Source organism: Pinus tabuliformis, chromosome 1_2 (assembly GCF_031772625.1).
Source record: "Pinus tabuliformis cultivar Carrire ecotype Pingquan chromosome 1_2, CPIR1, whole genome shotgun sequence".
NCBI lineage: Eukaryota > Viridiplantae > Streptophyta > Pinopsida > Pinales > Pinaceae > Pinus > Pinus tabuliformis.
The window spans coordinates 749,343,659-749,371,359 of NC_142298.1; the positions used below are offsets into that span (position 1 = coordinate 749,343,659).

Genomic DNA, 27,701 nt, shown 5'->3' on the forward strand with positions numbered 1-27,701 from the left:
GTCCAAGGAAGATCTCACCCTTCTGCTGCCAAACTTCCAAACCCGGGAAATAATGCATCTGTCCCAAATCCTTCATGTCGAATTCCGTGGCTAGGTTCTTCTTGCAGTCTTTGATGAGCTTGGATGATCCTGTCAGGAAGAGATCATCCACATATAACACTAGAATTAGAGGTTGATTCTCTACGACCAGATAGTAGAGATTAGGGTCTGCATCACTCTTGACGAACCCCATCTTCTGCAAGTAGCCATCAATTCGACCATACCATGCCCTAGGTGCCTGTTCAAGCCCACAGAAGGCCTTCTTTAATCTGCATACATGAGATTTCTTCTCATGTGTCTCAAAACCTTCTGGTTGTTCAATGTATACTTCCTCTTCTATTACCCCGTTCTAGAATGTCATCTTGACATCCATCTGATGAATCTCCCACCCCATCTGAGTTGCAAGAGATATCACAGTTTTAATATAAGTATACCTGGCTACTGCGGCGAAGGTTTCTTTATAGTCTATCCCTTCCTTCTGAGCATACCCCTTACCCACAAACCTAGCTTTGTATTTCTCCACATTGTTGTTTGCAGCATATTTGACCTTGTAGATCCATCTTGAACCTACCACTGATCTGTCTTGAGGCCTAGGTTAGTAGGTACCACTTCCCAAACATCATTGACCATTATAGAGTTGTATTCCTCCACCATAGCATCCACCCATACTTGATGTTGAACGGCCTCCTAAAAACTAGAAGGTTCTCCAACTAGAGCTACTAAGGTCTGGTATCTGTCTAGCTGTCTTCGCTCCCTTTTACTATCCCTGAGTGCACCAATGAAGTCTTCTGCATCCCGTAGAATCTGTCAAAGTTCCCAGCTTGTTCTTCCACTGGTAGTAGGCACATCTATCATCTCTTCCTCTTCCTCCCGTTCTGAAGCTTTCTCTTCAGGAGAAATTCTGGTACTAGTTTCCGCTGGTTCAAGTGGTTTGACCAACGGCTAGTCTTTCGACTGCTCCTCGAAAGGCATTTCTCGGGATTTCCTTAAAGCTCTATCCTCCATGAACTTTACATCCCACAGAACTACTACCTTCCTACTCCCTGGAATATAGACTCTATATGCCTTAGCATTCTCGCTATATCCCACAAGATATCATTTCTCAGCAATTTGATCTAATTTCTTCCTCTTCTCTTCAAGTATACGGCAATATGCTAAACTCCCAAATATCCTGAAATGACTGACTTCAGGTGTCTTCCCGGTGAAGACCTTCTCCGAAGTGATTTTGCCCAATGCCCTGCGAGGAGTCCTGTTCTAGACATAAATTGTCGTGTTGCATGCTTCTGCCCATAGGAATTTAGGCATATCCTAATCATACAACATTGCCCTAGCTGCTTCCACAATAATCCTGTTTTTCCTTTCTGCTACTCCATTTTGCTCTGGATTGTAGAGAGTTGTCCACTCTCTTCTAATGCCTTCCTTAGCACAAAAATCGGTGAAGTCCTTGTCAACATACTCTCCACCATTGTCTGACCGCAACACATTTATCTTCTTTCCTGTCAAATTCTCCACTAGAGCCTTGAACTCTTTGAATTGACCGAAAACTGTTGATTCCGAGTAGCATCGAATGTTCTCTAGCCATTAAAATTGGTGGAGAGGCTAAAGCACATGAGATCTCCAAGATCCATAAATGGTTTGGGCAGATTCTACCCGGTTTAGGAGATATTAAAATAATTAATATTTTTAATGGAGTTCCTAAATCTAAACTTAGAAAAAATAAAAGATTAATGGGTATTAATATAAAACTGAATTAGAAGGTTTCAAAAGACATGGATCAAGCCAAATCTAAACTTAGTTGTTGATTAGAGATGTAATCTCGGTCATTGAAGAACCAACAGTAAAAGTATAAGAAGAGGCTTGAGGGTCAGTTGGAGAACACATTGAGGGAGACCAGTTAGTTCGATTTCTAGAGCGAGGTTTGCTGAGAAATTCGAACTAGTGGTCTGGATTGCAGCAAGAGGTAACAAGTACGGAACAGAGAGGCAGGAACAGCACCAGAAGATCGGCGCAGAGATTAGAGAGGCAGACGCAGAGGCAACAGGATTGCGCAGTCACTGGAGGGCCTATGTGGGTGACGCAGAGAAGCCCAGTGCTGACACAAAGAGGCAGGAGTTGACACAGAGGGTCTGGGAGCTGCGTAGAGGCCAACAAGTCTGAAGCTGAGTCTGGGAGAGGGTGTCGGAGAATTTATCTCTGTTGGGTAAGCCAGTTTGGCACCCAGTTGTACTCACGAATAGCTAATTAATAAAATCCTCCTTTGCTGCACCAATTTTCCCGCATTGGGTTTTTTTGGGGAAAATTGTCCAAAATATCTGTGTTGATGTGTTTGATTCTTGTGCATGTATTTGTTTCTGTATTATGGTATGATGTCTGCAGTAGAATTTATTTTAATGTTTACTGAAGGTTTTTCATAAATAACTTATTGGAAAATAAGTAGGTAAAATAAATCAGTTGTTGCAGTGATACAATTTTCACAAAAACCTCATCCTTGGTTTTCCGAAAGTAGATCCAAGTCTTTCTGGAATGGTCATCGATGAAGGTGATGAAGTATTCGGCACCACTAAAAGCTTTTGTGGACATCGGTCCGCAAATGTCTGAGTGTATCAATCCTAGAACACTTTTAGCCCTATTGTTACTTCTGGAAAACTTTGCTTTGGCATACTTGCCCAGAGCACACCCTCTGCATACATCATCTTGTTCAATATTTCGATCTGGAACTTCTAATACTATTTTCCTGAGAATTCTCAAAGCCCCATGGTGTAAGTGTCCCATCCTCCTACGCCATAGTTCATTCAAATCTTTGTCTCATTCACTGCCTATCAGTGCCATTCGTGATTCTAGTTGCAACCTGTACAACTTGTTAGTTTTGATTCCAATCTAGGCCTTCTTTTTCCAACTCGGGTGTTTGACATATACTTTCTCCTTAATGAAGAAAACGTCATAGCCCTTGTTTTGAAGTTGAGATACGAAAAGTAAGTTCATCCCCAATCCTGGCACATGCAACACATTGGTTGCACAAAGCCGCTCTCCTGCTTTAGTTTGAAAAACTATAGTATCTCTTCCTACTGGAGTACACTTTGCCTTATGCCCCATAGTGATCTGAAAATTCATTCTTTCTTCCTGACAATCTGAAAAAACATTCTCGGATTCCTGTCATATGCTAGGAAGCTCCACTATCTATATACCAAACTGTTGATTTGGGGTAGCATCGGATGTGCTCTAGCCACGAAATTTGGTGGAGAGGTTGGGGCACATGAGATCTCCAATACCCAAAAAGGATATGGGCAAGTTCTAAACAGATCAGGTTATAATGGAGTCCCTAAGTCTAAACTTAGGGAAAATAAAATATTAATGTGTATTAATATGAATCGGTGTTAGAGTGGTCCAAAAGACATGGATCAAGCCAGATCTAATCTTAGCCGTTGATTAGGAACTTAATCTCAGTCGTTGATATGTCAACAGGAAAAGTATAAGAGGAGGCTTGAGGGTCACTTCGAGAACACACCAGATGATCAGTCATTCTATTCTCTAGAACCGGGTTTGCTAAGAGAGATAAAATCAGTGATCGGGAGAGCAGCTGAGGGGCATTGAGTACAGAGAAACAGAGAAGGCAAAGATTGTGTCAGGAGAGCAGTGCAGCAGCCAAGAAGCGTGACGCAGAGCCAACAAGGGCTCATGTAGGGTGACGCAAAGGCAACCAAGTGTTGCGCATAGCACCAGAGAGGCCAGCACAGCTGACGCAGAGGCTTCCAGAGCTGACGCAGAGCCTCCTGGGGCTAACGCAGGCCAAGAAACGTTGATGCAGGGCCAGCATGAGATAGAGATGGGGTGACGCAGTCCAGATTGGGCAGACACTAGGGTTGCAGGAGCAGTTTTGTGCTGAGGAGCTGCCGGAAGGGTTTTCCGGGGTTTCAGCCGAGAGATTTCTCTCAAACTGTGAGGTATAGCTGCTAAGGAAATTCTCTGTTGGGTAGGCCAATTTCGGCACCCAGATTGTACTTTGATATTGCTTAATAAGAAAATAAGAAACCCCTCAGATAGTTGCACCAGTTTTCCCGCATTGGGTTTTTCCGGGGACATTGGTCCAAAAATAATGGTGTCATGTGGTGTGTTTGTTCTTGTTTCTTTAATTGTTGATCTGTAATATGTTGAGCATGCACTGGTGTTTATTTCAGTATTTACTTTGTAAATAACTTGTTAAAGAAAAATAACAAGTAGGTAGGAATAAATCAGAAAAAGTGCATGATGGGTTTCTAAAATAAGTAAACTTAAAAACTTCAATATGGTATCAGAGCGTGATTGCAGATCATAGAAAGACTAAAAGACATCAGCTGAGCGGAGCAATAGCAGGCAAAAACAGTTGTCTCGAGGTGACAGAAGTTGTTCTAATAGCGCAAAAGCCAAGGAAGTGTGACGCAGAGCCAGCCAGAGCCACGTAGAGGAAGCCGGCAACTACGCAGAGCCTCAAAGAGGCGAGCGTTGCCGACACAGAAGGCTAAAGGGCTGACATAGGGCATCCCAGGGCTGACACAAACCCATCTACAGTGACGCAGAGCCAGTGTGGGGCAGAGAGGGGCTAACACAATTCATAGAGAGGCAGTTGCTAGAGTCTAGAAGTGTTAATTTTAGGTATGTTCTATGCTTAGAGCAATTTATTTCAATTTTCACAGTTAGCTCCATATCTTTTCCAGATTAGCAATCACATCAGCATTAAAGTAAACTGCAGATAGAACATAAACATAAATCGTAGAAGACAAGCCAAAACAAGAGGACACAAGATGTGGCGCTAGCCAGGGACAAACCCCAATGTGGGGAAACCCTTGATCAATTCTTCTTTTATGTTCTTCAATAGTTCAGCAGAGAAAGAGAGAGATAGTACATTTACAACAGAAGTCAACACTTTGACTTTCTATATCTACATGATATCAGTTGAAGACATGCTGCTTCAACTGATTCTCCAAGGTGACTGCTTCACCTATCATAGTGTTGCATTTCGTCATGGTGTTGCACCTAGTCACTGAGTTGCTCCCATCACTGAGCTGCTCCCATCACCATGCTGCAGCTCATCATCATGCTGCACTTTATTATTATGATGTACTTCATCGTCACAGTGCTGCACCCAAATATCACTGAGATGTTAGTCCTTGGAACAGCGAACAACTCCAAGACCAAGAGAGGTTCCAGCACTGCCACTGATTAGTTCAGCCCTTACAGCGGCCTAGCTCAGCAGCAAGACATGTTTACACACAGCACCTAAATATTTCTGCCTTTGAACAGCAGTGTGTCTTCAGAGAGATCATTTTGGACGGGCTTGTTTGACCTTCTCTTTGAGGCTGCACCAGACCTTAGATCAGCCTTATTACTGCACAGTCAACTTTGCTTACAGCGTTCATCATTTGTGGCTGATAGGGTAGCATATAAGTAGCATATTGAAGGTAGTATATGCATCCTCCTTTTAGGGCACTCAAGGACAGCATGTGACTGTGTATAAGGCCAGCGTATAGTTCTCATTACATTGAATAGAATCTCCATTATGACAGCGGAAATTAGGAGTTGCTTGAAGCCTTCTTTAACGGATGAAGGGCAGCTTCTAGTGCAGCATAAGCCCAGCAGTTATAGTGAATCTTGGACTGCAACTGTGGCTCTACTTAGGGCTAGTGTAATGCCTCCTTTAGCTGTTGATGAACCCTTTGTTCACTGTGGCTTAGAACAGCGAGTTAGGGATCTCCTTTAGGGCTCTTATGAACAACGTTAAGGTCTTTACCAAACAACTCTCCTTGCTGCGTTATAGAGTCTAATTACTGTGTAAGTAAGGACCTTCATGGACTGTGTATAGAGCCTCCCTTTAACTGTGACTTAGGGCATCTGATAGCTGCGTTTAGAACCTCCTTTCTTAGCGGAATTAAGTCTCTTCTAGACTGCGTATAAGTGCCTCCCTTTGCTGCATTAGATCATCATTGATTGCTGTCAAGAGTACCTTCAAATGCTACAACTAGGGCACCCTTAAATGGTGCGAATAGACTTACTGCGGCTAGGGCATCATACTGCGGCTAGGGTTTTATCTGTACTACATCTAGGGCATCATTCGTTTTGTGGCTAGGGCATCATCTTAGGCCAGCGTATACTTTAGTTCCTCTCCTCCTCCAAAACCCAAAGACGTGGAGAGAAGGAGATCACATGAAGAGTATGTGTGTGACAAATGACTTCAAGTCCTCTTCTATTTATACTAAAACGTAGAGGTTGAATAGACATGACTGTTGGGCTTCTGAGCCTACATAAGTTGCTGGCCGACTTGACAATTTGTCCATAATCAAAATAAATTCATATCTTCATAAATACTTATCGGAATCGGATGATCTTTAGATCAATCCTACACCTCTCGATGAGAGGGATCCAAGAAAAATATCAACTGCCATAAATAAGATGACCCACATGGAGTTTGGCCCTAGTTGCCAATTTTAACAAGAAGGCTGCAAAAATATTGTAGAGTGGAGTTGGTGAGGTACTATAGTCAGAACAGTGCCTGACAGAGCAGGGCCAGAGGAGTTGTTACAGAGGGTTTCTAGCCGAGGAACCTGGATCAGCAGTGCAATTGCACAAGACAATCAGAGTAGGGGACATCTTGACAAGCAGCAGAAGGATTTCCAGGAGGGAAATCAGGACTCAGAGGGAGTCCAGAAGAGAACTTCCAGACGGGATGTAGAGACTCAAAAGAGTTGAACCGAGAACTTCCAGGAGGGAAGTAGAGGAGCGTCATGGCACTACACGGGGTAGGAAACTAGGATAGACAGGACGGAGCATCGAACTTCACAGTCTGGAAGGCCAGAATCTTATCAATGCTTGACAAGAATCGTGTCAAGAACTTCACCTTGAAGGTTATAGCTATCCCAGTCGACCCCAATGATAACGACAAGTACGAAGAGGCGATGTCGGGGGCCAATTGCATTATCCTTGACAGGGTCAAGGATCATTTGGTACCACATATAGCCGAGAAGAAAACGACAGTTGAGATGTGGGAGGCTCTCAAGAACCTGTACCAGCTTACTTCTGTGCAGACAAGAATGTTGCTCGAGAACCAGATGAGGTCGCATCAGATGAAGAAGGCTCAATCGATTGACACCTTCCTTGGAGGACTGAATGAGATCCGAGATCAGTTGACTGCTATAGGTGCGACACTGGATCAAAAGTTTATGGTGAGGACAGTCCTGAATGTTGTCTCAGAAGATTGGGAAGTGTTTGTCCAGAGTATCATGGGCAGAGGAACTCTCCTACCTTGGGACGAGATGTGGGCAACTCTTCGCCAGGAAGAGATCAGACGGCAGTCAAAAACAGGTAGCAGCAGCAAAGGGATCAAAGTTCAGCAGGAGGAGGAAGCATCTGAGGGAAAGCAGGAGAAGCGGAAGAAGAAAGATCTCTCCAAGATCAAGTGCTTCCACTGTGGGGAGATGGGTCATTATGCGGCCCAGTGCCCAAGGAAGAAGAGTAAAGGAGAATCTTCCGAGACTAAGGCAGCACCAGCACGAGCAGAGAAGGAAGTTTTGACAGAGAATGACTGTGCCATAAGTGCACACGCGCCACTTGAGCGGAAGTGGGGAGACAGTAAGTTGTAGTCAGGCGGACTACAAGTGATGAGGGGCAGGATCCTTGAGGTACCCAGCCTCTTGGATTAGACCTTGCTACGGGAGCCCCAACAAGGTGTAGCAGGACTGACTAAGTGGGTAGAGACAGATGCGGATGGAGCGGCAGAGAGAGCTACAATGCAGGAGTCCCGAGATAGTGTGAGGCTAGTAGGCTGTAGCAGTGCGAGAGACACAGGAGTGTTGCACCAGTGCAGGATGGCACAGAGAGGTGTGCAATGGTGCGAGATGCAGGGAGTTGTTGCAGCAACGCAGAGGTCAGAGAGGGAGCACTTATCAGCGGCAGAGGGAGCTTCAGCATCAGTGGGTGTCTCTAGCCCAACAGGGAGGTTAGATTGGGAGATCAGTTACTTACTTCTCAGTAACTGAGTTGCAGTGCAGCAGTGGGCAGCACGATGCAACATGATGAGAGGAGGTGCAGTGTGGATGCAGTGTTGGGAGAAAGGACCAGCAGCAGCACGGATGCAGAGGGGGCTGTCGTATAGATGTAGTAGTGGCAGTGGCAAAACCATGGGCAGCAGTACAGGATGCAACAGTGCAGAGGATGGTGGGCAACAGGCCTAGCATCAGCACAAGGACTGATGCCGGATGATCAGAGTAATACTCAATGAGGAGTATTGCTAGAGCACAGTCCTCGCTAAAAGGGAGTGTTGATTTGAAGTAGCATCGGATGAGCTCTAGCCACGAAATCTGGTGGAGAGGTTGGAGCACATGAGATCTCCAATACCCAGAAAGGGTTTGGGTAGAGATTCTAAACAGATCAGGAGATATTATAATAATTAATATTTTTAATGGAGTCCCTAAGTATAAACATAGGGAAAATAAAATATTAATGTGTATTAATATGAATCTATGTTAGAGTGGTCCAAAAGACATGGATCAAGCCAGATCTAATCTTAGCCATTGATTAGGGACTTAATCTCGGTCGTTGATATGTCAACAGGAAAAGTATAAGAGGAGGCTTGAGGGTCACTTGGAGAACACACCAAATGATTAGTCATTCTATTCTCTAGAGCAGGGTTTGCTAAGAGAGATATAATCAGTGATCGGGAGAGCAGCTGAGGGGCATTGAGTGCAGAGAAACAGAGAAGGCAGAGATTGTGTCGAGAGAGCAGCGCAGCAACTAAGGAGGGTGACGCAGAGCCAGCAAGGGCTCACGCAGGGCCACGCAGAGGTATCCAAGTGCTGCGCAGAGCACCAAAGGGGCTAGTGCAGCTGATGCAGAGGCTCCTAGAGCTAACGCAGGGCCTCCTGGAGCTGATGCAAGCCAAGAAAGGCTAACGCAGGGCCAGCGTGAGACAAAGAGGGGCTGACGTAGTCCAGATTGGGTAGACACTAGGGTTGCACGAGCATTTTTGTGCTAAGGAGTTGCCGGAATCATTTTCTGAGGTTTCAGCCAAGAGATTTCTCTCTCAAACTTTGAGGTATAGCTGCTAAGGAAATTCTCTGTTGGGTAGGCCAGTTTCGGCACCCAGATTGTACTCTGATATTGCTTAATAAGAAAACCCTCAGATAGCTGCACCAGTTTTCCCGCATTGGGTTTTTCCGGGGACATTGGTCCAAAAATAATGGTGTCATGTGGTGTGTTTGTTCTTGTTTCTTTTAGTTGTTGATCTATAATATGTTGAGCATGCACTGGTGTTTATTTTCAGTATTTACTTTGTAAATAACTTGTTAAAGAAAAATAACAAGTAGGTAGGAATAAATCAGAAAAAGTGCATGAAGGGTTTCTAACTAAGTAAACTTAGAAACTTCAAAACAAACCTCCGAGGAGGCAGAGCTTGCTAAGCAAGCGATTTCTTCTACCATTCTGGAAGCTAACATAGAATAATCGTAATTTATGTCCCTTATGCATTCTTCTGGAAATCTGTGCGAGTCCCCTTGAGTGGATGCCTCTGCATCATGCTCTTGACCCATAATCAATTTTCCTCTCCTGTTGCCGGATCTCTGCTCCAATACCATGTGAAAATTTCTAAACTGAAATTCTACTACTGCAGCAACTAATTTATTTCACCTACTTATTATTCACAATAAGTTATTTACGAAATCCCTTCAACAAATATTAAAATAAATTCTACTGCAGTGATCACACAATTACCTAGAGAAAATATACATGCACAAAAACCAACCACATCAACACAATTATTTTTGGACAATTGTTCCTGGAAAAACCCAATGTGGGAAAACCGGAACAGCAGATGAGGGCTTTATTAATCTTCAACAGCAATTGCTTCCACAAAGAATGATTTTACAGAGAAACTGAAAGAAAACACTTGAGACTTTCCCTTTGAGACCTTCTAACACTTTAGAGACCATGCTCCCACTTCTGTGTCACCCTTGCATCACTCTGATTGACCCAGCGTGGCTCAGAGTGGCTCCGTGTACCTCTGCGTTAGCCTACGTAAGCTTTGCGTCTCTCCTCTAGACTGCGTCTCTCTCTGCACTGTCTCCCACTATCCCTCCATCACCTCCTCCTCAGTCACTATCTGCTTTTGATGCACTCCTCTTCCTCCACCCTGCAACTCTCCCTCTGAAATCGATCTCCTCTACTTGAGAATCGATTTTCCTTGAGATATTGAGTATCTGTCGGTGTGTCTCCAAATGATCCTCAAGTCTTCTCTTATACTTTTCCTGAGACTAATCAACGACCGAGATTAAGTCCCTAATCAACGGCCGAGATTAAAATAGACTTGATCCTCGTCTCTTAGAAGCTTCTCACCCTTATCTTTATTAATATTTTTATTTTCCTAAGTTTAGACTTAGAAACACATTAAAAATATTAATTATTTTAATAACTCCTCATCCAGGTGGAATTTCTCAAAACGATTTATGGGTCTTGGAGATCTCATGTGCCTTAGCCTCTCCTCCAAATTTCAAGGCTAGAGCACATCCGATGCTACCAAAAATCAATACGTTGTGGAATATTTTTGTCACTTGTTGTTGCCTCTCCAGAACTAGAAGTCTTCCTCCGGATCATTGTCTCTACCCCTCTTGACACTTGCTAGTCAATCTCTGACTCAATCTCTCCTTCTAATCACCTGCACTGGAGTATCGAATTGTCTAGATCACTAAGTATTTGCAATGTGTGTTCTCCACCTACCCATCGACCGCTTCTTATAATCTCCAGTTGGGACTCCAACGGCCAAGATTAAACCTTAATCAATGGTTGAGATTATGTCTAAGTCGATATGTTATGAATATAAGTCATAACAAGTAAATAATTAAAATAAATATAAATATTAAATAATCAAATTTTGATTATGTTAAATAGTCATTAAGTTAAGTGAAAAGGCATGTCTAAAAGACATACCCAGTCACGAAAGGACACCTGCTTAGGTATATATATGCGGGTCTTCAATGTAACATTCATCACTTGTACATTTTTATATATATAAATAAATTATTCCAAATACCTCTTATGTATTTTTACGTTAAGTCAACAAGCTATCAGTTTTGATGCTTCAGTGATATCGGAGCCATGGCGCACAATATAATCATGTGAGCCTTTGAGTGTTGTTCACCACACAATATGCCATTATGTTCACGTCCTGAATCCATGGAGAATTTTAGTAAAATTCAAGAAGCATTTCAGCATTTAGAAAAATCATATGCAGAAGTTAAAGCATGTCGAAAGGAAAGCGATAACAAGGAAAATGATCTAGATAATGATTCCGATGAAGCTTATACAGATCAAGATGAGGATTTAGATAAAGTTGATCTTGATGTGAATGAGGATGATCTAGATCAAGATAATGATTATGATGTAGTAGATATAGATCAAGAAGATTATAATGTTGAATATCCAAATGAAGTTGATCTTGATGTGGATGAGAATGATATAGGTCAGGATGACAATCCAAATGAAGATGATGTCGATGAAGATTATGCAAATGAAGATGATGATCCAAATGAAGATGATGTGGATAAGGACTATCTTGAGAAACAAGAAAGATGTGAGGCTGAATTTCTGTGGGAATCTGAGATGATCAAAATAAAGGCAGTTGAGTTAAAAGCTAAGGTTAGGGTGAACACTCGTCTTCTATATTAGGAAACAAAGTTTAACCTTCTTCGAGAGGAGAGTGAAGGCTATGCAAAAATTGGTGACTCTCTTATGTCAATGTGATTCTGGTGGATTGACACATAGGATTGCATCTGCAGTGATCAACACAATTAAGTCATTAAATGGCCACTTTGATTTGGACCCAAACCATGTTTTTGACATTGTTTTGGAATGTTTTGAGCTGCAACCTAAAAATGATGCTTTTCTTGAACTAATACCTATCTTCCCAAAGACTCATGCTGCACATATTCTTGGATTTAAATTCCAATACTACCAGCATCAAGATGTAAATGAGCCTGTACCTGATGGACTGTACATACTTACAGCAGAACTGGTGAAGGTAGATTTTATTGACCTTGATAACATATATGCACATTTACTTCCCAAGGATGAAGAAGCATTTGAGCATTATGAAGAGATCTCAAAAAAGCAATTGGATGAGGTGAATAAAATTGGCAAGATAAATCTTGCAGCAACAGGGAAGGATCGGATGGAAGAGGAAAAAACTGGAGATGTTACAATTGATTTATTTGTAGCTCTGGATATGGAAGCAGAGGCTGGTGGTGAATGTTCCACAGAGCTTGTTACAAATCAGAAGCTGGGCCTTTTGAAATATCTTTCCAGAGAGAACAAGCCAACCTGGAGAATCATAATGCAGGGAAGAGTGATACCTAACTTTCTTCATTTGTTAAATAGAAAACATCGGCATGCCGACGACGAGTTGCCCGTTCAGATCCATCGCGTTGTGTTGATTTGGGGTAGCATCAGATGTGCTCTAGCCACGAAATTTGGTGGAGAGGATAGGGCACATGAGATCTCCAATACCTAGAAAGGGTTTGGGCAGATTCTAAACAGTTTAGGAGATATTAAAATAATTAATATTTTTAATGGAGTCCCCAAGTCTAAACTTAGGGAAATTAAAATATTAATGTGGATTAATATGAAACTATGTTAGAATGGTCCAAAAGACATGGATCAAGCCAGATCTAATCTTAGCCGTTGAATAGGGACTTAATTTTCGTTGTTGATATGTCAACAAGAAAAGTATAAAAGGAGGCTTGAGAGTCACTTGGAGAATACACCAGAGTGATCAGTCATTCTATTCTCTAGAGCGGGGTTTGCTAAGAGAGAGAATCAGTGATCGGAGTTGCAGCTGAGGGTCATTGAGTACAGAGAGACAGAGAGGCAGAGTTAGTGCCAGGAGAGCAGCGCAGGAGCCAGAGAGAGTGATGCAATAGCAGCCAGGGCTCACGCAAGGCCACGCAGAGGCAGTCGGGAGCTGCAGTGCTTCAGAGAGGCCAACGTTACTGACGTAGAGGGCCAGAAGGCTGACGCAAACCCATTCAGGGTGATGCATGGCCAACGTTGGACAGAGAGGGGCTGGCGTAGTCCAAAAAGGCAAACGCTGGGGTTTCTGGGGCAGATTGGAGCTGAGGAGCTGCCGGAAGGTTTATCCGGGGTTTCAGCCGGGACATTTGTCTCAGACTGAGAGGTACTACTGCCAAGGAAATTCTCTGTTGGGTAAGCCGGATTTGGCACCCAGATTGTACTCTGAAATTGCTTAATAAGAAAACCCTCAGATCGTTGAATCGGTTTTCCCACATTGGGTTTTTCCAGGGACATTGGTCCAAAAATAACGGTGTCATTTGGTGTGATTGTTTCTGTTTCCTTCAGTTGTTGATCTGTAATATGTTGAGCATGCACTAGTGTTTATTTTCAGTATTTACATTGTAAATAACTTGTTAAGTAACAGAACAAGTAGGTAGGAATAAATCAGATAAAGTGCATGGAGGGTTTCTAACTGGTAGACTTAGAAACTTGAACACGTTGTTCTAAAAATTTTCGAAGTTCTACGGCCCCAGGAGGTGGTGAACGTTCTCGTTGCTATCCAGGGCCACGACGACCATGGATTCGGTCATGAATTCTCAATGTTGTTCTGGTCACATGATCGTTAGGTGCAACTCTGAGCGCTATGTATCATAAGCGCATTAATGTCAGAGAGTCGGGAGTACATGCGTAGATTTACTTGGTCCAACAAAACCCTCCCTTCTCAGCTCTCAGTTATGCTTTCTTCCAAGGACGTCGAGCTCTAGTCGCACGGTGCCTCTGCTATACTGCCCTTGTCTCAAGCCTGGCCTCAAAATCCAGATTTCCGCTTTCATACTAAGCATCTGATAATGACATTCATCGATGATGGAATTTTGGAGAACATAGTGGATATGCTAGAGAGTTCAGACTTCAAACTCAGGTTGCTCGCATCACAGTTAGTGACCAGATTTAATATGGGCATCATTGCAACAACAATGACACATTTCACAGCCCATGGCATCGTGAGACCCCTTGTTCAAATGCTCAGCTTGCCCAATTTGCGAAGAGATGCAGTTACCACTCTTGAATCCTATGTATCACAAAATAGAATTGTCTATAGCATTATCATGGAAGGAGGGTTATAGGTTATAATGGATCTCTTCTTTTCACCCGAGATTCAAAACGATGGACTGCTTGCACAAAGCCTTGGCCACTCGCTTTTCTCCATGATCTATTCCAGAGATGGAGAACAAACCACTGATGGAGTGTCTCGCTTCATCAAGATTGGGGCCTTCGACCCCTAAGAAAGGTCAAGCTAAGAGACGCTAGATGCAAAGAAGAAATCGCAGTGGGTTTGTGGACTGAGGTTATGAAAACGATTGAGAGATATATAGATTATACAATCAATTGTCTACAACGTAATAAAATCCCCAAGATAATTAACAATTGGACAACCAGGAGTCTAATTCTTACTATGAAGGAGTGCGATGACTTTACTGTCCAGGCACGGTCTGCTCATGCCTTGGCTCTCTTCACCCACCCATACAATTTTCATGACATTTTTGTGTTCAACAACTTCTTGGAAATTCTTCTGGACCTCCACTGCTCAGCCAACCCCGATAGCCCTCACAGATTGTGCCCATTGTCCAAACAACCGACAAGGAAGCCGCAAACGCACACATCGTTAAGTGAGGTTGTTGCCCTCATCGTCAAACAGTGTGTCCCCGATCTAACGTTGGGTCAAACGTTACGTGTACGCCGATACATTACGCAAACGTCGGATCAATATAGTGCATTGATATATAGTCATGACATATCACATATATATAATCGTGACCTATATTTGCGTGATATATGGTGATATATAGTGCTCCAACGTGATATACAATGTTTCAACGTATAGTCGTATTATAACTAAATTAACAAAATCTAATTAATTTAATTAATTAAATTATTTAATTTAAAATATATATATATATATATGGGAGGTCAATATTATTAAAAAAAATGAGTTATTTAAAATATAAAATAAAAAAGAAAAATTAGGGTTATTAAAAAAATAAATTGGGTTATAAAAAAAAACTGAATTATAAAAAAAAATTGAGTTATTAATTAAAAAAAAAAAAAAAAAAAAATCGATAACCCTGGATTCAATATAGTGTTACTAAGCGAATTATACAGGAAGAGGTGCCAATGGCGTCAAGTTACATATGTCGAGATGACAAATGCAAACTGAAGGAAACTATCGACAATAAGCTTTGAGGACAAAGCTTCTGAAGGAAGGGGCTATGTTATGAATATAATTCATAACAAGTAAATAAATAAAAATAAATGTAAATATTAAATAATCAAATATTGATTATGTTAAATAGTCATTAAGTTAAGTGAAAAGGCATGTCTAAAAGACATGCCCAGTCACGAAAGGACACCTGCTTAGGTATATATATGCGGGTCCTCATTGTAACATTCATCACTCGTACTGTTGTACATTTATATATATATAAATTATTCCAAATACCTTTTGTGTATTTTTACGTTAAGTCAACAAACTATCAGTTTTGATGCTTCACGATTCGTGTGAGTTTCTAGATAATTAACACATTTCTCAACTAGTTCATATTAATTAACCACTTTTCCTAAATTAATTGAGCCATCTCTAGGTTGAATTTCCAGAAATCATTTTTGGGTTATGGAGAACTCCTATGTTTTAACCTCTCCACAAGGTTTCAAGACCAAAACACCATTTGATGCTACAAAAACTAACAATGAAGTGGATTTGTAAGCCTTTACCCATCCACACAAAGGTTCGGCTAACACCGTTGGGAAGAGAGTAACTCATCTAGCATCTGATATGTCTGGCACCATCATGCACAACCTCAGAAAGTCTGATATATAAGTCTCTGGACTTCCTATCTGTCTAAGTTGTGCTAAATCCCGGAAGTGAATTTCCAAATCCTTCTTGTCAAATCTCTCTATGAGCCTCTACGTGAATTCTGTGTATGATGTAATGTTTGCATGTCAACGCTAGCTTGAAGATGCTCCAAGAATGGTCCATAGTTGATGTATATGGTCCATGGTCACTCTTTTCAGCATGGTGTAGTAATTTCCAAGTCAAAAGGATTCCAAGAACTTCGCTCCTCTAGTGCAATGACCTCATGAAGGTGTGCCAATTGTCCATCAAAGGGGCGGCATCATGTTAACAGCTCCAAAATTAAGTAAAATAATGACCCAAAGAAATTAAGTTTCAGTGTATCTCAGATGAGCAGGTTGCAAATATTTTGACCAAACCCTTTCTTAAAGGGAAGTTTGTACTTTATAGAAACAAGGTTGGAGTGGTGCAAAATACCTTTTTCGCTAAGATGGAGTGTTGATGTTTGTAGCTCGGATAGGTACTTCAGCACAAGTTTAAGTGTTAAGTCATGTGGAAATCATCCAAAGTCTTCACCTTACCAAATTCACTTCACTTTATTTAAAGGAATTATTAAAGTGAATTTTTTTTAATAAAAGTGAGTTTAATATCAAGGAAATGTAAAGGTTTTTAACTTTTTATATTAGTGAATTAGATGAATCTAGTTTGTTGATTGAGACTTAAACCCAACCATCAATCTCATTGAGAGATTATGGTTATGGAATTTGATATAAGAGGAAAGGTATGGGAATTGAATATAGGAGGAATGAATTTTGTCTAACCAAGTTATGTTTATGTGAATTTTCGAAATGGAATATTCAAGCCATGAACATTACCTACTACAACACCATTGTGGCTAGATTAACGTGATCTATTTTCAGAAATTTAAATATGAAAACCTTGAAAATTCAAAACTGGGGTGCTCTCTGGTATCTATTTAAAATTTTAAGACTGAGCTATGAACCCATGTATTCCACAAAATCATATATATACAACATATAAAGGAGATCCCTGTGCCGGTTGCTGAATCTGACCCGTAGGGCCATATCTGAGGAAAAAAACTAATGTTGCGAACATCGGCATTGGGATAAAATTGGCAAGGGTTCGAAAAACCAAAAAATCGGGAAAATATCGATAAAAATCAGCAAACATCAGCAACATTAAGATACCATCAAAATATCGGTAAAAATCGGCAAACATTGGCTAGGCCAAAAAATCGTGATTTCGCAATACAATCAGGATGTTATCGAGATGTTCGCAACATTGAAAAAAACTCAAAGCATAGTATATCCTTTCCTTGGAAATTTAATAACCACATAAAGGATACCTGACTGAGAAATTTGAGATTGATTCAACGGCAAGGTTTCTCCATTTGCAACTCGGATTTGCCACTCTACAAGATCTTGACCAATTACCATTTCAGTCACTGGGTGTTCAACCTGAACAAAAAATAGAGTGTTGGTGAGATTAGATAGCCACTTTGAGCTATGTATATCTAGTAACAAGCACAATATATAAAATGGTGGATCAAAATGCATTGCATGTCATTACAATGAAACTATCCCCATATGATTCACTTTATACTGCATTTTTGTCATTCTTCATTATGAAATCACTAATTTCATATACAAACGCTAAGATCTATACGAGTTGCTCCATCTTAGATAAGAATCAATTACAAATATCAGACTGATTTTTTGCAGAAATTGATCTTCCAAGTACAGTTATTAGTTTAATCCTCTGACAGATGGATATTACGAGTTCACAAAAGGAGAAAGATCACACCTGAAGACGAGTGTTCATCTCCAAGAAAAAGAATTGACCAGATAGAGTGTCCATTATAAATTCCACAGTACCTGCATTATAATAGCCCACTGCCTTCACAGGGAAAACTCAAAATATATAAGAATAGTGTCAATAGCAAAAAAAATATTCAATAAAATGCAGGCTAAAAGCATGCATTAGCAAATTGAATATAACATTTAGTAATTAATTAAACTGTCATGAAAGAACTATGAGAATGACTGCAAACCTGATTGTGGTACTATATATTTAATGGAATATTTTAAAAGAGAGATAGGTGCTTATCCTAAACAGGGAAAGAATACAGAATACCTCACATGAAGGCTTTTCTCTTTTTTTTGAAAAAAGAAATTACTGTAGAATCTATAACTTAACATATCAGCAGATTCAGCACACAGCAATTTTTAAATATCAAGTGATGCTTTTTATTCCAATACAGGTCACATAAGTAGAGATGAGATGAGAACATTTTATTAATGCGCAACAAATAAGCAAGAAATTGGTCAATGGGATTAGAGAGTACAATCAGTGGCCAACAGATTATGTGATCTAGAACACTCATAGATGCTAGAAAGCTAACAAAAAAGTAATGATACACGTGATAATAAAAGAGAGAGTACTGGGATATAGGTACAGCAGAATTAATCTCTAAGAGGTCCTAGGCCCTGGCTCAATATTAGCATCATAATTGGCAATATAAGTAGAAGTAGAGGGGGGAGAAATATCCCTGTCTCTATATATCATTCTGAAGGGACCTGTTGCTGCAAAATATTGCACCTTGGTGCAAAGCCTCACCAGACAAGGAAAATGCACAACAAGACAGGAGTGTCACCATTGTCACCTCAGCAACAGCCCCTCTTCTGTTTTAGTGGTGACTTCCAGCAACCACAAGGGAGGCTTCCTGGTAGAACTCAGGGATCAAATAATCCTAAAAGGCTAAAGCTAAGTGCCCCCCAAGTATCCTACAAATGAAACCCACCAATGCTTAAGCTCTTAGAGACTACAGTTAGGTGGAGAAGAAGTGAAATGCAATCAAAGGGATTCACAATATCTATGGGTCAATCCTCAAGCTTCCTGGACGTTAGGAGTCTCAAATAGAGTCCCCAAACACACCCAATGCATACAAAACACAAGGCTACTGTAAACTAGGGAAAGATCTGCAGTTTGTGACAGCAAATAAGACTTTATTACGACAGCAAAACCAACCATTCAAAGAGCATCAAAATTACATACAATGAAAGGTCATTAAATTGGCAACCTAGGAAACAAAAATCAGCAAATTTTAATGGTTGTATCAGTCAATGATTGCATATAAAACAATGACGTCAACCTTAAGATAATGCAGAAAATTGCATGAAAACAATGTTTATGCTTCTCTAATGCACTTTTAAATGATTCCAAATTTCCAACCATTAATACAGTCATCAATGACCAAGATTAAGATAATTAAACATTGTTTTTGCTGGAATTTATCCCCATTATCAAGGCAACAAAACAAAAAGATTTTACTGAACTAGCGTTTTATAAATTTAAAAGAAAAATAAAATTCAAGCCAAAAGATGCATGAAGATTTATGCCTTCTTCAACTAGGGCATGGAGTCTAGGATACAAACCAATTTTACGGTCTTTTAGAGGGAAAAAAACTAATTCCAACAAGCTAGGGAAAATTAACCTACTTTCCCTAGGGTTTGAATTAGGGTTCTCAATTTCTAAGGAATTAAAGGGAAAAGAATTAACCTACTCAAATCTTTGGGTGATGTGATATCTCAACAAGGGAAAATTGCACAAAATTTCCAAATAAACTAACTTAAAAATAATAATAAAATTCCTGTGAACATAAACCAAGCAAAGTAAATAAACCAACTTACTCAACATGCATCAACCAAGATTCACCATCAAAACATTTGAGAAGAGCTCAATCCAACACAAGAGTTAACCCTAGGCCTAGTTGCTCATTGCACACTAGTACAAAGATAAGTCAATAACAAATAATAATGTGTGACAAGACGATCTAAGGGAACGAATCGACCTCCTACTTATGCGAAGCCTAGGGAGGTGGATTTCCCTCAAAAATGCTAAAAGAACCCACATAAGACATAAATCCATGATACATGCTAACAAGGTCACATGTCGACCTCAAAATAGATATCTCAATGCTAAAACATAACGAAGTCTCTAAAAACCCACATGTGTCTGTAAAAGTGGCTCAACAAGTGCGACGTCATGCTCTAGGGAGCCTCTCTCTCATCAAAAAGTGCAAAGGGCACCTCAGAAAGTGCACATCATCAACAAGCCATCTTTATCATCAAGGGAAGTGCTCTATCATCAAGTAAACCACCCACATCATCAAGTGGTCTGTGAGAAAAAAATTCTCCCACTCTTTTACATCCCACCTGCCAACTAGAAACCTCTCACAACCACCACTAGTTGATAGCATGCCATTATTTAGCTCCACCACCTGCATCAGTCGTATGCTACTCACCCATATGACAAGAGCACATGAACTAAGGTGGGCTTCCAATCAAAAGGTACTTCATTCATTTTGCAATTGGGTGTGTTTCACTCAAATTGTACAAGCACTGCGACAACCGGCACGACAACAGCTCAGGGCAAGGGTTGTCGTTCTGATTGCCACCCACTCCTTTTTAGTTGTCTCCCAACAGCAGGCTATGGGGGGTAGTCCCTATGGAAATGTGAAGGTGGAAGGCATGTTGGCAACCAACAAACTTGGGAGACACGATTGAGTGGCCTAGCTACTTGGTTAAATTTAACAAGACTCAAAGATTAGATTAGATTCAAATATGAGACCAGTGCCTTATGGAGTCAAAATTCTTGCTTATTATAATTTAAGACCGAGTAACTGGATGGACAACCGCTACTTAGATGCTTCACTAACCTGTATGAGATGCACGTCCTAAGATCTAGATGAGATGTAAGGATCTTGGTCACTTTTAAGTTATATGCCTAGTCTAAATGGAACATTCTTCTTAAGTTTAAAACACTAGAACACCTAAGATTTTGATGACGAATTCCCCCCTAGCTTTGGGGTGAAGCTGCGGGAAAAAACTCTGTCGACCATCCGTGTTTAGAAACATAGATGAATTGTTGAAGTTTCTAAGTTTACTTAGAAACCTCCATGCACTTTATCTGATTTATTCCTACCTACTTGTTATTTTCCTTAACAAGTTATTTACAATGTAAATACTGAAAATAAGCACTAGTGCATGCTCAACATATTACAGATCAACAACTAAAAAGAAACAGAAACAAACACACCATATGACACCATTATTTTTGGACCAGTGTCCCCGGAAAACCCCAATGTGGAAAAACCGGTGCAGTTATCTGAGGGTTTTCTTATTAAGCAATATCAGAGTACAATATGGGTGCCAAAACTAGCCTACCCAACAGAGAATTTCCTTGGCAGCAATACCTTTCCGTTTCTAACAAATCTACTGGATGAAACCCAAAATAATCTTTCCAGCAGCTACTCAGCACCAATCTGCCCCAGAAACCCCAACGTCTGCCCAATCTGGACTGCGTCAGCCTCTCCTAGCCCAGCGTTGGCCCTGCATCAGCTCTCTGGCCTCTGCGTTAGATACGCTGGCCTCTCTGGTGCTCTGCGCAGCACTTGGCTGCCTCTACATGAGCACTAGCTGCTCCTGCGTCACTATCTCTGGATGCCTTGCTGCTCTTCTAGCACCATCTTTGCCTCTCTGTCTCTCTGTACTCAATGCCCCTCGGCTGCTCTCCCGATCACTAATTCTATCTCTCTTAGCAAACCCCACTCTAGAGAATAGAATGATTGATCACTCTGGTGTGTACTCTCCAAGTGACCCTCAAGCCTCCTCTTATACTTTTCATGTTGACATCTCAACGGCCGAGATTAAGTCCCTACTCAATGGCAAAGATTAGATCTGGCTTGATCCATGTCTTTTGGACCACTCTAACACAGATTCATATTAATACACATTAATATTTTATTTTCCCTAAGTTTAGACTTAAGGACTTCCATTAAAAATATTAATTATTTTAATATCTCCTGATCTATTTAAAATCTGCCCAAACCCTTTCTGGGTATTGGAGATCTCATGTGCCCCAACCTCTCCACCAAATTTCGTGGCTAGAGCACATCCAATGCTACCCTAAATCAACACTCCCTCTTAGCGAGGACTATGCTCTAGCAATACTCCTTACTGAGTATTACTCTAATCATCCGGCATTGGTACCTGTGTTGATGCTAGGCCTTCCTGCCCAACATCCTTTGCACTGCTGCCCATGGTTTTGCCATTGCCACTGATGCATCTGTACGACAGCTCCCTCTGCATCCATGCTATTGCTGGTCCTTTCTCCTAGCACTGCATCTGCACTGCACCTCCTCTCATCATGTTGCATCGTGCTACCCACTGCTGCACTGCAACTCAGTTACTAAGAAGTAAGTAATTGATCTCCCAACTGACCTCCCTGTTGGGCTAGAAACACCCACTGATGCTGAAGCTCCCTTTGCCGCTGACAAGTGCTCCCTCTCTCTGACCTCTGCGCTGCTTCAACAACTCCCTGCATCTCGCACCGTTGCACACCTCACTGTGCCTTCCTGCACTATTAAAACACTCCTATGCCTCTCGCACTGCTACAGCCTGCTAGCTCTACGCTGTCTCGGGACTTCTGCACTGTAGCTCCCTCTGCCGCTCCATCTGCATCCGTCTCTACCAACCCAGTCAGTCCTGTTACTCCTCATCGGGGCTCCCGTAGCAAGGTCTAATCCAAGAGTCTAGGTACATCAAGGATCCTGCCCCTCATCGCTTGTAGTCCACCTGACTATAGCTCGATGTCTGCCCACTTCCGCTCAATTGGTGCGTGTGCACTCATGGCACAATCATCGTCTTTCAAAACTTCCTTCTCTGCCCATGTTGGTGCTGCCTTAGTCTCGGAAGACTCTCCCTTACTCTTCTTCCTTGGGCACTGGGTTGCATAATGACCCATCTCCCCATAGTGGAAGCACTTGATCTTGGAGAGATCGTTCTTCTTCCACTTCTCCTGCTTTCCCTCAGATGCTAGGGCCACATCCTCCTCCTCTTGCTTGACCTTAATCCCTTTGTTGCTACTACTTGTCTTTGACTGTCGTCTGATCTATTCTTGGCAAAGAGCTGCCCACATCTCGTCCCAAGGTAGGAGAGTCCCTCTGCCCAGGATGCTCTGGACAAACACTTCCCACTCTTCTGAGACAGCATTCAAGGTTGTCCTCACCATAAGCTCTTTATTCGGTGTCGCTCCTATAGCAGTCAACTGATCTCGGATCTCATTCATTCCTCCGAGGAAGGAGTCAATCATTTGACCCTTCTTCATCTGATACGACCTCATCTGGTTCTCGAGCAGCATTCTTCTCTGCATAGAAGTATGCTCGTACAAGTTCTTAAGAGCCTCCCACATCTCAACTGTCATTTCCTTCTCGGCTATATGTGGTACCACATGATCCTTAACACCATCAAGGATAATGTACTTGGCCCTCGCCATCGCCTCCTCGTACTTGTCATTATCATTGGGGTCGAATAAGATAGCTATAACCTTCAAGGCGAAGTTCTTGACACGATTCCTGTCAAGCACTGATAAGATTCTGTCCTTCCAAACTGCAAAGTTCGATGCTCCATCCAGTCTATCCTGTTCTCTTACCCCATGTAATGCTATGACGTTGCCTCTACGTGAGCACTGGCTTCTCCTGCGTCACTATCTCTGGCTGCTCTGCTGCTCTCCCGGCACTATCTCTGCCTCTCTGTCTCTATGTACTCAATGCCCCTCAGTTGCTCTCCCGATCACTAATTTTATCTCTCTTAGCAAACCCCGCTCTAGAGAATAGAATGACTGATCACTCTGGTGTGTACTCTCCAAGTGACCCTCAAATCTCCTCTTATACTTTTCCTGTTGACATCTCAACAACCAAGATTAAGTCCCTAATCAATGGCTAAGATTAGATCTGGCTTGATCCATGTCTTTTGGACCACCCTAACACAAATTTATATTAATACACATTAATATTTTATTTTCCTTAAGTTTAGACTTAGGGACTCCATTAAAAATATTAATTATTTTAATATCTACTAATCTATTTAGAATCTGCCCAAACCCTTTCTGGGTATTGGAGATCTCATGTGCCCCAACCTCTCCACCAAATTTCGTGGCTAGAGCACATCTGATGCTACCCCAAATCAACATGAATCAGTGAGATGAAAAACCTCCTAGGATAAAATTTTCACCAAAATAATAGGCTTACTGTTAAAATTGGCAACTAGGGCCAAACTCCATGTGGGTCTTCTTATTTATGGCAGCTGATATTTTTCTTGGATTCCTCTCATCAAGAAGTGTAGGATTGATCTAAAGATCATCCGATTCCGACATGTATTCATGGAGATATGAATTTATTTTTTTTATGTGACAATTCGTCAAGGTCGGCCAGCAACCAAATTACCCCCATCTATCCTCAACGTTGCACTATAAATAGAGGTGGCTTGCAAGTCATTTTAGACACACCTCTTGGGATTTCCTCCTCTCCACTTGTTTGGTTTTTGGTGGAAGGAGAAGTCCCTAAGAGATTACGCTGCCCTAAAGGAGATGCCCTAGCTCTTAGCACAGTCAATGAAGTATGCCCTAGCTGCAGTCATGGAGGAGTCTTGTCACAGCAAGTGAATCTCCTACGTGGTCCTAAAAGAGGTTTCTCTAACGCAGCAAGGAGAGAACCCAAGTTGTTGTCCTAAGAACCCTAAACGTTGGTCTAGAAGAGACCCTATGATGATGGTCTATGAGGCCCTAAATCCGTTGTCATCATGTGCCCTAGCCGCAGGCTTATGAGGAGATCTACACGCAGAAAAGAGGGGACCTATATGCAACTTAAAGAAGCACATATTCGTTGTCCAAAGAGGGAGCTCTATCCGCAGTTAAGGGTGGCCCTAATTCACTGTTAAAGAGGCCCTCATATGTTGTCCTGGGGTGTCCTAATCCGCAGTCTGTTGAGCCCTTATTCACAACTAAACAATGATCCTATTCCGCAGCAACTGGGCCTTAATACGCAACTATGAGGAGGTTCTATACTCAGCTAATATAGGCCCTAATCCACAGCTACAGGAAGCCTAAATCTGTTGTCTTATCCGCTGCCCTAGCTGCGTCTTAATTAGCCCTGGCCACAGTGAAAGAAGGAGGTTTCAGTTACAGCAAGTGGAGGTCTCAAGCACCTGTTAAGTAGTGCCCTAAGCCGCAATAGGAGAAGCCTCTAATCTACTGTCAAGGGACCTTAGACTCAGTCAAGGAGAGACTCTTATCCACAGCAAGAAAGGGTCTTATCACTACATGTATAAGCCTGAAAGGACAGCATGTTTTCTGTGATGAAACAAGTTGTTTATCGTATGCATTGACCAGGTAATGAAGCCGCTGTAATAAGTTGAAAAGCATGAATGAGTGCAGCAGCATGAAGGATGCAACAAAATGGTGGATGATGAGCAGCTCAATAATTGGGTGTTACACAATGATAGTGGTGCAGCATATAGGTGACAGTAAGGATGGGTGCAGTATGGTGCAACACAATGGTACAGCATGGTATTGTAGCAGCTTATTTATGATGGGTACAACATGATGATGAGGTACTGCTTTGTGATGGGAGCACCACAGTGATGAGAGCAACTCAGTGATTGGGTGCAGCACAGTGACGGGTGCAGCATGATGATGAGGTGGAGCACAATGATGGGTGCAGCATGGTGATGGAGTCACCTTGTAGGATTAGTTGAAGCAGTATGTCTTCACCGGAGTTTAGATCAGCTACCTCATGTGTTATCTTCATAAAGAAGATCTCTACTCTTATTTTGATAAGTCAAAATGTTGACTTCTGATGTATATGTACTATCTCTCTCTCTATTGAACTATTGAAGAACATAAGAAGAATTGATCAAGGGGTTCCCCACATTAGGGTTTGTCCCTGGCTAGCGCCACATCTTGTGTTCTTTTGTCTTGGATTGTTTTCTGCGATTTATGTTTATGTTCTATCTACATTTTACTATCATGCTAAATGTGATTGCTAATCTGGAATTGATATTGAGCTAATATGGAAAATTGAAGTAAATTTGCTCTCAGAATAGAACATACCTAAAATTAACACTTACCTAGGTTGTTGCATACATAAATGGTCTTACTAGCATCATTTACATTACAAATTTGCATAATGGGTTTACAATGACTCAATAAACCAATTTCCTGACGATCTCAATCCTTTGAAAAAATTGGTACATCTGCTTCCTTGGAACTTTGACAAAAATGAGTGCAACAGGGTGCTTATGCTTGTTTGTACTTTGGGCATTTGATATGTATTATGGAGTGACCTCAAGGGACGGGTTTTGACCGTGATCTTTTTCCCTCACCTTAAATGGGGGGTTTAATCTTTGACCCTAGTTCAGTGGGACCTCGCCTAATGGCCCAACGGATACAGGAAAGGCACTACTTGGGAAGCCCTAATAGAGGCAGCATTGTTCCATCTATCCCTATTCCATACCATTTTCCATCATACACTACAAGCCATTATCTCACCTCCATTCTTCGAGTTCAACTAACCATTGGTTCTTTGGGATTTGGCACCCACACATCCACATACCTAGGTAGGGCCCAAAACTTTGCCATGGAGGTTGATGCAGCTAAAAGAAAAGGAAAGAGCAAATAATGGCCATGTTACACTCATTTTTGTCAAGGTTCCGAGAAGGCAGATGTAACAATTTTTTCAAAGGATCGAGATCGTCAGGACATCGATTTATTCAGTCATTGTAAACCCATTCTGCAAATTTGTAATGTAAATGAAGCTAGTAAGACCATGTATGTATGTAATAACCTACGTAAGCCTATTATTTTGGCAAAATTTTCATCCTAAGAGGTTTTTCATCCCACTGATTCATCTGTGTTTCTAAACATGGATGGTCGACAGAGTTTTTCCTTCCAACCTCACCCCAAAGCTAGGGTGGAATTTGTCGTCACAGTCTTAGGTGAGTCCTAGTGTTTTAGTCAAGCCTTGTGTAAAAATGGTTTGGGAATAGTTTAAGCTAATTAGCTAAATTATTTTATTACAAATCACTTGGTCTACTAGATCATGTTGTGTCGCAGAATTGGGTGAGTAATTTGAGGGTCTATACCGAATAATTGTTCCCCCTTTGAAGGTTGAAAATGTAATCATCTTATGTAAAAAATATTTTAGTGCATGGTCCCTCAGACACCATGGCTAAAATATTAGAGGGTGGGAAAAATATTTAATCCCCTCAAGAGTCAATTAATTAATTTTTTAAACTAATACTAAGCTAAAAAAATTAATTAATTAGAGTCAAATTTAGAGTCATGGAAAAATTAAATTCTCAAAGTGGAAAAATTCGTGGGTATCAAAGAAATTAATTTTTGGAAGTCCTTGAAAATTTCAAGAAAAATTGGACCCTTGGGCCTTGGTGGTTAAGTCAAAGTCAATTTTTTTAGGAAATTAGTTGAATATAATTAATTTTGAATTAATAAAAAATGGGTTAAATGAGAAATTCGAAAATTCCTCAAAAATAAATATTTTCAACGGTGGAGATTAAAAGATGATCAAATATTTTTTTACGGTCGAGATTATTTTGACGGGGATCAAGCCAACTAGCCATTATTTTTCTACTTGGAGGATTTATCTATAAATTGAGAGTCATTTGTGTCTCAAGCCATCTAGTTTTGGCTTATGTAACTCTAAAAAGCTGATGTAAATTATTGTCCCACTAGGAACATTGGAATAATCATAATAAAGACTTTGGGGTGTAGTTCATGGTGTCTCTGATCTGATGATTTGTGGTATGTGTTGGGTACGGGCATTCCTATATTGTGCTTTATAAATATTTTGATCGTTATTTCATTGTAGGTGATAGGAACATTCTATTGGTAAGTTGTGGGCTTATCTTAGGTG

At 41.2% G+C, this 27,701-nt stretch overlaps 1 protein-coding gene across 2 annotated transcripts in view; it reads right to left on the reverse strand.

The window, feature by feature from the left end:
* The window catches only part of MCCA (methylcrotonyl-CoA carboxylase alpha chain), a 388,726-nt gene that overhangs the window by 138,243 nt on the left and 222,782 nt on the right, over window positions 1-27,701 (reverse strand). For both annotated transcript variants that reach the window (XM_089395890.1, XM_089395892.1), the window contains exons 7-8: window positions 17,738-17,830; window positions 17,280-17,391 (exon numbers count right to left, since the gene is read on the reverse strand). In XM_089395890.1, coding sequence (XP_089252016.1) covers window positions 17,280-17,391; window positions 17,738-17,830 — 205 coding nt within the window. The remainder of the gene's footprint in view (window positions 1-17,279; window positions 17,392-17,737; window positions 17,831-27,701) is intronic.